The 13,629-nt window shown below is 45.3% G+C and overlaps 1 protein-coding gene across 3 annotated transcripts in view; it reads left to right on the top strand.

Annotated features, from left to right (window-relative positions):
- Positions 1 to 13,629, top strand: part of LOC110524355 (ER degradation-enhancing alpha-mannosidase-like protein 3) — a 20,031-nt gene extending 6,402 nt beyond the window's left edge. Inside the window, exons 3-21 of one of the 3 annotated variants that reach the window (XM_021603928.3) lie at positions 13 to 113; positions 272 to 311; positions 431 to 543; positions 633 to 786; positions 1,156 to 1,290; positions 1,617 to 1,722; positions 1,918 to 2,015; positions 2,160 to 2,285; positions 2,421 to 2,504; positions 2,589 to 2,672; positions 5,004 to 5,128; positions 5,315 to 5,537; positions 5,649 to 5,794; positions 5,932 to 6,076; positions 6,255 to 6,446; positions 6,594 to 6,759; positions 6,964 to 7,149; positions 7,478 to 7,525; positions 12,281 to 13,629. In XM_021603928.3, coding sequence (XP_021459603.2) covers positions 13 to 113; positions 272 to 311; positions 431 to 543; positions 633 to 786; positions 1,156 to 1,290; positions 1,617 to 1,722; positions 1,918 to 2,015; positions 2,160 to 2,285; positions 2,421 to 2,504; positions 2,589 to 2,672; positions 5,004 to 5,128; positions 5,315 to 5,537; positions 5,649 to 5,794; positions 5,932 to 6,076; positions 6,255 to 6,446; positions 6,594 to 6,759; positions 6,964 to 7,149; positions 7,478 to 7,525; positions 12,281 to 12,564 — 2,556 coding nt within the window. In that variant the 3' untranslated portion in view covers positions 12,565 to 13,629. The remainder of the gene's footprint in view (positions 1 to 12; positions 114 to 271; positions 312 to 430; positions 544 to 632; positions 787 to 1,155; positions 1,291 to 1,616; positions 1,723 to 1,917; positions 2,016 to 2,159; positions 2,286 to 2,420; positions 2,505 to 2,588; positions 2,673 to 5,003; positions 5,129 to 5,314; positions 5,538 to 5,648; positions 5,795 to 5,931; positions 6,077 to 6,254; positions 6,447 to 6,593; positions 6,760 to 6,963; positions 7,150 to 7,477; positions 7,526 to 12,280) is intronic. The other 2 variants (XM_021603929.3, XM_021603930.3) reach the window with 2 other exon arrangements.

The raw sequence follows: 13,629 nt of genomic DNA, 5'->3' as shown, positions 1-13,629 counted from the left end.
TGTGTTCTCCAGGACCATGCGTACCCAGCAGATGAGCTGATGCCTCTGACGTGTCGGGGGAGGGTGCGTGGGCTGGAGCCCAGTCGGGGAGACGTGGATGACGCACTGGGGATGTAAGGGCCTGTCTGCCTGCCTGCCTTCAGGCCTGAGTAGGATGTGGTAACAGGAGAAACAGTCCTGTTGGCACTGGAATACTCTTGAGTCTCTATGTTGATATCTTCTCGCCATACGGGACAGTGATTTGATTGAATTGTCTACGTGTGTTTTTAAGGTTCTCTCTCACCCTCATCGACACCCTGGACACTCTAGTGGTGAGTAAAATCTCTTTAGTTTGTATCACCGACCAGTAAGCTGCCTTGTTCGTTTTGTTCAGTCTCTGTTTTTAGGGATGCTTTGATTTTAATTGATTTCCTCCTGTATTTACTTCCAGCTCTTAAACAAGACAGCAGAGTTTGAAGCAGCAGTGAGGAGAGTGCTGAAAGATGTGCGACTCGACAATGACGTTGTGGTGTCTGTCTTTGAGACCAACATCCGTGTGCTGGGGTAAGAAAAAACAAAAGCCAGTTGACTGGCTGGACATCATGTGTGCTTGCGTGTGTTTGTGACTATTGTGACTTTCCTTATGTTTTCAGGGGGCTGCTAGGGGGCCACTCCATGGCTGTGATGCTGAAGGATGCAGGGCATTACATGCAGTGGTACCAGGATGAGCTGCTCCACATGGCCAAAGACCTGGGTCTCAGACTCCTGCCTGCCTTCAACACCAGCAGTGGCCTGCCTTACCCCAGGGTGAGCTCTGACTATACATGCAGCCTATACATAGACTTAACATAAGGTCTCGGCTGTTGTGTTTTTACCATAATATGTCACACACACACCCACACAAGCATGTACATACACCCATAAGGTTAGAAGGCAACTTTTGGCAAGCACATTAGCTAAAAGGATGCTGTCGGCTAGCGGGTAAGAGTACAGCAGCCCTCTCAGATTATGACTGCATCATTTCATTTTCTGCTTCAGTGCTCTGCTTGCAGCTGCCATAGTTTTCAGAGGCAGAGTTTTCTATGGCTGTGTAGTTCACGTGGACAATGACTTGGAACACAGCGGTGTATTTCAGTCTATGACATCTATATTGAGCCTTATAATTCCACTCAACAGGTAAACTTGAAGCATGGTGTCAGGGGTCCTGAGTCTCGGACGGGCACAGAGACGGACACCTGCACAGCTTGTGCTGGTACCATTATTCTGGAGTTCGCTGCCTTGAGTCGCTTCACTGGGGACCCTGTGTTTGAGGTATAAGACATTTGTCTCTTTTACTTTAAAATGTGTGTTCAGATCACGGCTGATGCATGACTAGACTGCAGCGGTACTAGACCTTAAAGGGTTAGTCCAGCTTGTTGACTCTCGGAGATCCCAGTGTGTCTGAATGATATTGATTCATGGTCTTCTGTAGTTCAGTTGGTAGAGCATGGCTCTTGCCACGCCAGGATAGTGGGTTTTGAGTCCCAGGACCACCCATGTTATGTTGTTTTTATCCATGCATGCCTAAGTTTGCATGAAATATTTTGCTAAAAAGATTTTAAAAATAATAATTTTACAATTAATTTAATCAAACACAGGTCCATGCACGGAGAGCCCTAAACTTCCTGTGGGAGAAGAGACAGAGGAACAGCAACCTAGTGGGAACAACCATCAACATCCACTCAGGAGAGTGGGTCCGCAGGGGTGAGGGAGATAACCTGTCCCAGGCCTTAACTAGTATGATAAAGGAGGATTTACATGGATTTTTCCCACAAAGGACAGTTATTGGATGTGGTAGAAGTGAATGGGCAAGAGGGTAGGCGCTGATGTTCTGTACTTGTAGAAATAGGCCATTAGTGTTTCTGAGGTATGAAACGTTACACTGTTGTATTGTTCCAGACAGCGGCGTTGGAGCAGGGATCGACTCGTATTATGAGTACCTGCTGAAAGCCTACATTCTCCTGGGAGATGACCTCTTTCTGCAGCGCTTCAACATTGTGAGTGACATCACACGCTGTAACCATTCTCCAGCCGAAATCATGGAATGCTATTATGCCTTTATTATGATGGAATTCAATATACAGAAAGTATGCTCCATTCTCATCCTCAGCTTGTCATATTTTCTCATTATTTGTTTCCAGCACTATGCGTCTATAATGAAGTACATCAGCCAGCCTCCTCTCCTGCTGGATGTTCACATCCACAAGCCTCTGCTGCCTGCTCGCACCTGGATGGACTCCCTCCTGGCCTTCTTCCCTGGGCTGCAGGTGAGACACTCAGCCTGGCGTCACTAACAGACCAGCTGCCTAAGCAGGGGTTTTAGTACATAAAGATATTGCTGAGATTATGGAGACAAATGTAAACATGTATTTTCCTCCTAACCTTGTTAATGAATCCCCCAGGTGTTGAAGGGAGATATCCGTCCGGCCATTGAGACCCATGAGATGCTGTATCAAGTCACCAAGAAACACAACTTCCTCCCAGAGGTTAGCTCAATTTTTTTTTGCTTCCTCTCCCTCCTTTTTCTCTCACTCAGGCTGTAGCCTTTAACACCCCTCTTTGTTCCCTAGGCGTTCACCACTGATTTCAGGGTACACTGGGCTCAGCATCCACTTAGACCTGAGTTTGCAGAGAGCACCTATTTCCTGTACAAGGTAAGAACTATGCAGACATGCAGTCTAGAAGTTGACATAGATCCATGAACATACAGTAGTCAGAATTTTCAGACCCCTTATATATTTTAATCCTCATCAATCTTCACACCATACCCCACAATGATAATGCGAAAACAGGTTTTAGACATTTTTTGCAAGTGTATTGAAAAAAACAACAATGCTTATTTATATAACTATTCAGACCCTTTGCTATGAGACTCAATTGAGCTCAGGTGCATCCTGTTTCCAATGATCACCCTGTTTCCAATGATCACCCTTGCAAGGTTTCTTCAACTTGATTGGAGTCAACCTGCGGTAAATTCAATTGATTGGACATTATTTGGAAAGGCACCCACTTGTCTATATAAGGTCCCACAATTGATAGTGTATGTCAGAGCAAACACCAGGCCATGAGGTCCAAGGAATTGTCCGTAGAGGTCTGAGACAGGATTGTGTCGAAGCACAGATCTGGGGAAGTTTACCAAAACATTTCTGCAACATTGAAGGTCCCCAAGAACACAGTGGCCTCCATCGAAGGTTGCTGGATCGAATAACCAAGCTGACAAGGTAAAAAAAAATGTTGTTCTGCCCCTGAGAAATTTAAGGCAGCCCCCCACACCTCTCTGATTCAGAGGGGATGGGTTAAATGCGGATGACACATTTCAGTTGAAGGGCTTCAGTTGTACAACTGACTAGGTATCCCTCTTTCCGTTTCCCATTCTTTTTTTTCTCCCCAATTTCGTGGTATCCAATTGTTGTAGTAGCTACTATCTTGTCTCATCGCTACAACTCCCGTACAGGCTCGGGAGAGACGACGGTTGAATGTCATGCGTCCTCCGATACACAACCCAACCAGCCGCACTGCTTCTTAACACAGCGTGCATCCAACCCGGAAGCCAGCCGCACCAATGTGTCGGAGGCTACACCGTGCACCTGGCAACCTTGGCTAGCGCGCACTGCGCCCGGCCCGCCACAGGAGTCGCTGGTGCGCGGTGAGACAAGGACATCCCTACCGACCAAGCCCTCCCTAACCCGGACGACGCTAGGCCAATTGTGCGTCGCCCCACGGACCTCCCGGTCGCGGCCGGTTACGACAGAGCCTGGGCGCAAACCCACGGACTCGGATGGCACAGCTGGCGCTGCAGTACAGCGCCCTTAACCACTGCACCACCCGGGAGGCCCCGTTTCCCATTCTTAAATGGAAGAAGTTTAGAAACACCAAGACACTTCCTAGAGCTGGCCACCCAGCCAAACTGAGCAATCATGGGAGAAAGGTCTTGGTCAGGGAGGTGGCCAAGAACCCGATGGTCACTCTGACAGAGCTCCAGGGTTCCTCTGTGGAGATGGTTGTCATTCTGGAAGGTTCTCCCATCTCTGCAGCACTCTACCAATTAAGCCCTTATGGTAGAATGGCCAGACGGAAGCCACTCCTTAGTAAAAGGCACATGACAGTCCACTTGGAGTTTTGCCAAAAGGCACCTAAAGGAGACTCAGACCATGAGAAACAAGATTCTCTGGTCTGATGAAACCAAGATTGAACTCTTTGGCCTGAATGCCAAGAGTCACGTCTGTAGGAAACCTGGCACCATCCATACTTTGAAGCATGGTGGTGGCAGCAGCATGCCGTGGGAATGTTTTTCAGTGGCAGGAACTGGGAGACTAGTCAGGGTTGAGGGAGAGATGAATGGAGCAAAGTACAGAGAGATCCTTGATGAAAACCTGCTCCAGAACAGAACCTCCGACTGAGGCAAAGGTTCAACTTCCAACAGGACAATGACCCGAAGCACACAGCCAAGACAACGCAGGGAGTGGCTTCAGGACAATTCTCTGAATATCCTTTAGTGGCCCAGCCAGATCCTGAACTTGAATCCGATCGTACATCTCCGGAAAGATCTGAAAATAGCTGTGCAGCAACGCTCCCCAGCCAACCTTATAGAGCTTGTGAGGATCTGCAGAGAAGAATGGGAGAAACTCCCCAAATACAGGTGTGTCAGGCTTGTAGCGTCATACCAAAGAAGACTCGAGGCTGTAATCGCTGCCAAAGGTGCTTCAACAAAGTACATAGTAAAGGGTCTGAATACTTAAGAAAACGGCAATATCACATTTACTTATTTATAATACATTTGCAAAAATGTTAAAAAATCATGTATTCGCTTTGTCATTATGATGAAACTGGCTCATGTAGGTTGAGGATTTTTTTTTTTTTATGTGGAAACGTGAAGAGGTCTGAATACTTTCCGAATGCACTATACATTTTGATCTCAGTGGCCTTCGTTATTGCCTAATCCAGTCGTACAGTGTCTAACCCTGGTCCCACTGTTCCCTCTCTAGGCCACCAAAGACCCCTACTACCTAGAGGTAGGCCGCACGGTGCTGGACAACCTGAACCGCTTTGCCCGGGTCCCCTGCGGCTTCGCTGCCATGAAGGACGTTCGCACCGGGAGCCACGAGGACCGGTGAGAGCCCAGATCCAGGGGAATAGCCAAGGGACGGGGAGGGTCTGACTGGCATTTAATGATGGGTGGGAAACAGAGGTGGATGGTTTAAGTGGCTGAGCAACAGTGTGCCAGGCAGGTAGTTAAATCAAACTGGTTTATGTGGTGTCTACCTTGCTGCTCCAAATTTGGCCTGCTTCCTCTCAGAATGGACTCCTTCTTCCTGGCGGAGATGTTCAAGTACCTGTTCCTGCTGTTTGCAGAGGAGGAAGATCTGCCGTTTAATGTTGAGGACTACATCTTCACCACAGAGGCTCACCTCCTGCCCCTGTCCCTGTCCACTGCCCCTCACGCCCCCTCTCCTCCAGTCAACTCCACGGTACAGGCTGCATCTCTGCCTCATCTGTCCGCCTCTGTCAAATCTCTTTGGGTGGGTATAGTAAAATCACATGCTGTAACCAACTATAGTTCTAATGATACTACTTCTAATAATATTCAGATGATCGAGTTGGTCATGTTTGTTCTCTCCCACCTGTCTTAGTCAGAGGAAGAGCTGGATGACTCCAACTTTGATTGGACCTGCCCCAACACACGCCTCCTTTTCCCTGACCCTGCCTTTCCCCGGAACCTCCGAGATCCAATCAGAAGTGCTGTGGACAAGAGCTGTCCCCGCCCTGCCCTTCACCGGTAAGGGACATTATGCCTAACGTGAGGAATCATGTTAAGTGCTTTTTGTACTGAAATATGGCAGAATATTATTATTGTCACAACCATACTGAATGTGAACATTATTGCCCTCCAACATTAATGACCTTCTCGTTCAGTGAGCCAGGGATGGGTCGCCCCCCTCTGAGGGCTCAGGACTTCATGGCCAACAACCCTGATCACCTGGAGCTGCTGAGGAGGATGGGAGTCAGCCTTATACACCTGAAGGACGGCAGAGTGCAGCTTGTCCAACACGCTACACAGGTAAATAATCATGCACAATACAAGCCGGGAGACATGTTTTTGCTATCAATTTGAATGGTGTCATAAGAAAACTGCCAAACCCCCCCATATGAGTCTTATTCAGTCTCTCCCCATCTACTGCCCTCTCCTCTCTAACTCCATCTCCGTCCCTCTCTCTCCCGTTACTTCCTCACTCTAGGCGGTCAGTGCTGTGGCAGCAGAGGACGGGATGCGCTTCATGCAGGAGATGATGGAGCTGTCCAGCCAGCAGCAGAAGGAGCAGCTCCCGCCGCGCGCCGTACAGATCATCTCCCACCCCTTCTTCGGTAGAGTGGTGCTGACCGCTGGCCCAGCACAGTTTGGCACAGACCTTTTCAAGAGCATCACTGGGGTGAGTGTGTTTCAGTGTGCCAATTTCCAATGGATGGGCGCCTGTCTGTTTGTTTGTTTATACTGTCTTGCCCCTAGGCGCCAGACGTTCTCTATTCTCAGCGTTCCGAGTGACGTTTGAACATGTACTCTCTTTGTCTGTTTGTAGGTGCGTGGGTTTGTGACAGTGGCTGAGCCCTACAGTGGCTGTGCGGAGCTGAGCAACGCTGCCTTTGTACAGGGCCGCATCGCTTTGTTGCAACGGGGGCAGTGTATGTTCGCTGAGAAGGCAAGACACATCATGAAGGCTGGGGCCATCGGAGGCATAGTCATCGGTGAGGAGGCCAACTAACACAGGATCTTAATTTAAACAAATTAATCTACTTCAAGAAGGCTTCACTAACTCTCATCATACTTCTGACATTTATACATGTTCATAACACTTTCATTATGTATATAACCTTTTTAATAAACTGATGTATTACCATTTACAGGGTCCTCTTTTACCCTGCTAACTACCCCCTCTTTCTCCCCAACAGATGACAACGAGGGCAGCAGCAGTGACACAGCTCCCCTCTTCCAGATGGCCGGCGATGGACGCAACACAGACGACGTCACCTTGCCCCTGCTCTTCCTGTTCTACAAGGAGGGAAACATCCTGTTGGAGGCTCTTAAGGAGTACAGGGAGGTGGAGGTGCTGCTGAGTGACAAGGCCAGAGACCGAGGTGAGATCCACTGGACAGAACAGAGGGTGCTACTGACTGGAGGCATGTTCAGAACATGGGTCCTTATTTCAGCTCATTAGAGACCAGATTTGATTCTGTGAAGATTTCAAAATGGCCAGTATTTCAGGGTTCAGTGGTGACTCTAAATAGTGGGCCTGTGGCCACTTTACAGTAGCAGCTTGGTGGTGATGGTGAGCACCCTGTGTGATACAGGATACAGCTCCTTTTCCATTTGTCTTCCTCCTTCTCTCCTTCCCTGTAGTGGACTGTAACAGTAACTTTCCTCTGCTCTCTTTCTTTCCTTTCCCTTCACCCTTTGGATGAGCAGCCTCCATATTCAAAGGTAAACCTCTCCCTGGCATCCTGCTGGAGAGCAGTAAGTATCGCCCTCTTTCCCCTCTCCTCCATTATTTTGTGTGTGGTAGAGCAGCTCAGTGCAGGTTAGTCTTGTGTAAATAGCTGGCCATCTCAGAACTCATCAAGAGCATGGTACTGTTGGTCTGTACTGCACATGACTCATCAGTACCGTGCTGTTTATAGTTCGCTGCCTCTTGTGAACTGCAACACTGCTCTATTTCTGTCTGGGAATGACCGGTGTGAGTGCTTGTGTTAGATATACAGTACCAGTCAAAGGTTTGGACACACCTACTCATTCCAAGGTTTTTCTTTATTTGTACTTTCTTCTACATTGTAGAATAATTGTAATGACATCAAAACTATGAAATACGTGGAATCATCTAGTAACCAAAAAAGTTTTAAACAAAGAAAAATATTTTTGAGTCTTCAAAGTAGCCTCTCTTTGCCTTGATGACAGCTTTGCATACTCTTGGCATTTTCTCAACCAGCTTCATGAGGTAGTCACCTGGAATGCATTTAAATTAACAGATGTGGCTTGTTCAAAGTTAATTTGTGAAATGTCTTTCCTCCTTAATGCATTTGAGCCATTCAGTTGTGTTGTGACATGGTAGGTGGTATACAGAAGGTAGCCCTATTTGGTAAAAGGCCAAGTCCATTTTATGGCAAGAACAGCTCAAATAAGCAAAGACAAATGACAGTCATCATTACTTTGAGACATGAAGGTCAGTCAATGTGGAACATTTCAAGGACTTCAAGTGCAGTCGCAAAAGCCATCAAGCACTATGATGAAACTGGCTCTCATGAAGACCGCCACAGGAAAGGAAGACCCAGAGTTACCTCTGCTGCAGATGATAAATTCATTTGAGTTAACTGCACCTCAGATGCTTCAGAGTTCAAATAACAGACACCTCTCAACATCAACTCTTCAGAGGAGACTGTGAATCAGGCCTCCATGGTCGAATTGCTGCAAAGAAACCACTACTAAAGGATACCAACAAGAAGAACAGATTTGCTTGGGCCAAAAAACACAAACAATGGACATTAGACTTGTGGAATTCTGTCCTTTGGTCTGATGAGCACAAATTTGAGATTTTTGGGTCCAACTGCTGTGTCTTTGTGACGCAGAGTAGGTGAACGAATGATCTCTGCATGTTTAGTTCCCACCGTGAAGCATGGAGGAGGTGTGATGGTGTGGGGGTGCTTTCCTGGAGACACTGTCAGTGATTTATTTAGAATTCATGGCGCACTTAACCAGCATGGCTACCACAGCATTCTGCAGCGATATGCCATCCCATCTGGTTTGTGCTTAGTCCCACTATCATTTGTTTTTCAACAGGACAACGACCCAACAAACCTCCAGGCTGTGTAAGGGTTATTAGACCTAGGAGGAGAGTGATGGAGTGCTGCGTCAGATGACCTGGCCTCCACAATCACCTGACCTCAATTGAGATGGTTTGGGATGAATTGGACTGCAGCGCAAAGGCAAAGCAGACCAGTGCTCATCATATGTGGGAACACCTTCAAGACTGTTGTAAAAGCATTCGAGGTGAAGCTGGTTGAGAGAATGCCAAGAGTGTGTAAAGCTGTCAAGGCAAAGGGTGGCTAATTTGAAGAATCTGAGAAAAAGGAAGAAACTGCACAGCGCTCTTGATAGTGTCACTGTTCTTTAATAAGCTTACGTTTCATCCACATGGACTTCGTCAGAGCTTTTGTGCGTTTTTTAAAATTAGCACCCAAATAGCCCCACCCACATCCATTCCATGCATCGAATGGGGTTGAGTCGAGGGAAAATACACACACACACACACACACACACACACATAGTGTGGCAAAAAAGTATTTAGTCAGCCACCAATTGTGCAAGTTCTCCCACTTAAAAAGATGAGGCCTGTAATTTTCATCATAGGTACACTTCAACTATGACAGACAAAATGAGAAAAGAAAATCACATTGTAGGATTTTTAAGGAATTTATTTGCAAATTATGGTGTAAAATATATATACATACATATATGTATATATATACATACGTATATATGTGTATATATACATGCATACATATACAGTGCCTTGCGAAAGTATTCGGCCCCCTTGAACTTTGCGACCTTTTGCCACATTTCAGGCTTCAAACATAAAGATATAAAACTGTATTTTTTTGTGAAGAATCAACAACAAGTGGGACACAATCATGAAGTGGAACGACATTTATTGGATATTTCAAACTTTTTTAACAAATCAAAAACTGAAAAATTGGGCGTGCTAAATTATTCAGCCCCCTTAAGTTAATACTTTGTAGCGCCACCTTTTGCTGCAATTACAGCTGTAAGTCGCTTGGGGTATGTCTCTATCAGTTTTGCACATCGAGAGACTGACATTTTTTCCCATTCCTCCTTGCAAAACAGCTCGAGCTCAGTGAGGTTGGATGGAGAGCATTTGTGAACAGCAGTTTTCAGTTCTTTCCACAGATTCTCGATTGGATTCAGGTCTGGACTTTGACTTGGCCATTCTAACACCTGGATATGTTTATTTTTGAACCATTCCATTGTAGATTTTGCTTTATGTTTTGGATCATTGTCTTGTTGGAAGACAAATCTCCGTCCCAGTCTCAGGTCTTTTGCAGACTCCATCAGGTTTTCTTCCAGAATGGTCCTGTATTTGGCTCCATCCATCTTCCCATCAATTTTAACCATCTTCACTGTCCCTGCTGAAGAAAAGCAGGCCCCAACCATGATGCTGCCACCACCATGTTTGACAGTGGGGATGGTGTGTTCAGCTGTGTTGCTTTTACGCCAAACATAACGTTTTGCATTGTTGCCAAAAAGTTCAATTTTGGTTTCATCTGACCAGAGCACCTTCTTCCACATGTTTGGTGTGTCTCCCAGGTGGCTTGTGGCAAACTTTAAACGACACTTTTTATGGATATCTTTAAGAAATGGCTTTCTTCAGAGATCTACAGCTGAGGTGGGAGACTCTGTCCATTTCTTAAAGATATCCATAAAAAGTGTTGTTTAAAGTTTGCCACGAGCCACCTGGGAGACACACCAAACATGTGGAAGAAGGTGCTCTGGTCAGATGAAACCAAAATTGAACTTTTTGGCAATAATGCAAAACGTTATGTTTGGCGTAAAAGCAACACAGCTGAACACACCATCCCCACTGTCAAACATGGTGGTGGCAGCATCATGGTTTGGGCCTGCTTTTCTTCAGCAGGGACAGGGAAGATGGTTAAAATTGATGGGAAGATGGATGGAGCCAAATACAGGACCATTCTGGAAGAAAACCTGATGGAGTCTGCAAAAGACCTGAGACTGGGACGGAGATTTGTCTTCCAACAAGACAATGATCCAAAACATAAAGCAAAATCTACAATGGAATGGTTCAAAAATAAACATATCCAGGTGTTAGAATGGCCAAGTCAAAGTCCAGACCTGAATCCAATCGAGAATCTGTGGAAAGAACTGAAAACGGCTGTTCACAAATGCTCTCCATCCAACCTCACTGAGCTCGAGCTGTTTTGCAAGGAGGAATGGGAAAAAATGTCAGTCTCTCGATGTGCAAAACTGATAGAGACATACCCCAAGCGACTTACAGCTGTAATTGCAGCAAAAGGTGGCGCTACAAAGTATTAACTTAAGGGGGCTGAATAATTTTGCACGCCCAATTTTTCAGTTTTTGATTTGTTAAAAAAGTTTGAAATATCCAATAAATGTCGTTCCACTTCATGATTGTGTCCCACTTGTTGTTGATTCTTCACAAAAAAATACAGTTTTATATCTTTATGTTTGAAGCCTGAAATGTGGCAAAAGGTCGCAAAGTTCAAGGGGGCCGAATACTTTCGCAAGGCACTGTATATGTATATATACGTGTGTGTGTGTGTGTGTGTGTGTGTGTATGTATATATGTATGTATGTATGTATGTATGTATGTATATATGTATGTATGTATGTATGTATGTATGTATGTATGTATGTATGTATGTATGTATGTATATATGTATATATGTATATGTATGTATGTGTGTGTGTGTGTGTGTGTGTATTTTCCCTCGATTCAACCCCATTCGATGCATGGAATGGATGTGGGTGGGGCTATTTGGGTGCTAATTTAAAAAAACGCACAAAAGCTCTGACGAAGTCTGTGAGGCCGATACGTAAAACTTATTAAAGAACAGTGATGCTATCGAGCGGTGTGCGGGTTTCTTCTTTTTTTCTCTCCTTTTATTCAACTGTTACTATGCACCTGCAAAAAAGAGAGCTCAGATGTATGAGTTCCTTTTGAATTTTTACTTTTAAAATATATTTTAATTTAATTGTTTACATGATTCCATGTGTTATTTCATAGTTTTGATGTCTTCACTATTATTCTATAATGCAGAAAATAGTAAAAATAAAGAACACTTGAATGAGTAGATATGTCCAAACTTTTTTTACTGGTAGTGCACAATACGGTGGGACAAAAGTATTTAGTCAGACACCAATTGTGCAAGTTCTCCCACTTAAAAAGACGAGATAGGCCTGTAATGTTCATCATAGGTACACTTCAACTATGTACCTATGATGAAAATTACAGGCCTCATCTTTTTAAGTGGGAGAACTTGCACAATTGGTGGCTGACTAAATACTTTTTTGCCCCACTGTACATGGTGAGTAGGACATGGATGGATGGATGGATGGATACTCGGAACCTATATGGATGATTGTGCAGGTTACAGTTTATTTATTGTGGTGGAATGTGATCTGAAAATGAACTGAGCTCACCCCTTTCTCCTTCCTCAGGTGGGGACGCTCAGGAGGAGGACCAAACTTCACCCACCTCCGCAACTCTTGACCGGTCACACGTGAGCACTGTGGAGCTGGACGAATCAGCTCCCGAATTGGCTCCTGACAATGAGGAAGTGACTCCTGAGGAGGATGTGGGACCTGCCATTAAGAGTAACCCTGAGCCAGAGCAGGAGCCTGCTGTTGACAAGGACTCTAGCAGTAAATCAGTGAAGGCCATGATGGCTGATTGGCAGGAGGACTTGGAGGCGTTCCAGCAGATGGAGAAGGATGAGCTTTGACAGCCTCCACATTCCCCCCCTCTCCCTTATTCTCCTCCCCACTGATCTTTCCCAGCCACAGTATTGGCCTGGAGGACAGCTGACTGTGCCTCCTAAAGGATAACGTTTTAGTGGGGAGATGATTTTATAAGGAATGGTTACCAGGATTGAATACAGTGACTTCCACTCTGTTCTTTCTCTTCACCTGTCTCTAGTTTCTCAGGTGTCAACATGCCAGTTGCTCCCCTGGCATATATCTGCCCATCTCATATTTCAGATTCTGGGGGGTCTTCTCTCTTTTGGCTCATAACAGAACAGACTGCAGTCCAGGTATGTCACCATGGACATCTGGTCTAGTTTCACTGTTTTCTGGTCTTTTTTTTTTAAATTTTTTTTTACGTTTGTCTTCCTCTGAAATACATTTCTGGGTCACTGACATATGGGAGCAGATTCTGAGTGCTGGTTGAATAATAATCCGCTGACTAACTGGTTGAATGATTGGTTTATTTAACTGTGATATGTTGTCGGAACGTTTTACTATTTTATTTTGTGGGCCTAATTTATGGGGTCAATATTAAGCTACTTGGCTGTAAGGGAATGCAGTGAGAAGCAGTCTAAAAGGCTAGTACTGAGAATCACTTAGCACTGGCACTCTCCAGGAAGATATGAAGTTATTAGTGTGACTGTCTATGTATTTGTCAGTTATTTCCAAGGTAATTTGAAATAAAGTGCAGGTTCTGGTTGGTGTGAGAGGTCACCCCTCTGGTCCACATGGGATGAACCGGCCCTATCCTTGCCCTCTGTGTCGTCATGGAGACAGGAGGGCAGACCGCATAGAAGGGTTGGTTGTATAGCAACAAAACCGACTGTTGCGCAACTATATCAAGATATAAAATACTGTACTGTCTTTGGGTATACCATGTTCTATATCTATGGCAGACAGTACCACTGACTGGCCAGCAGAGGGGATCCTTGTTTGGGGCATCATACTGATCTGGAGCTTGCTGACTGACTGGAAGACCAAGCAAACAAAAAAGCCAACAATGTAATTAACTTTTAATAAAATTGATAAAGAAATTAACAAAA

This window comes from Oncorhynchus mykiss, chromosome 5 (genome assembly GCF_057628025.1).
Source record: "Oncorhynchus mykiss isolate SJ-2025 chromosome 5, ASM5762802v1, whole genome shotgun sequence".
NCBI lineage: Eukaryota > Metazoa > Chordata > Actinopteri > Salmoniformes > Salmonidae > Oncorhynchus > Oncorhynchus mykiss.
Note: the sequence above shows the minus strand (reverse complement) of the source record. Positions and strands in the feature narration are given on the sequence as shown.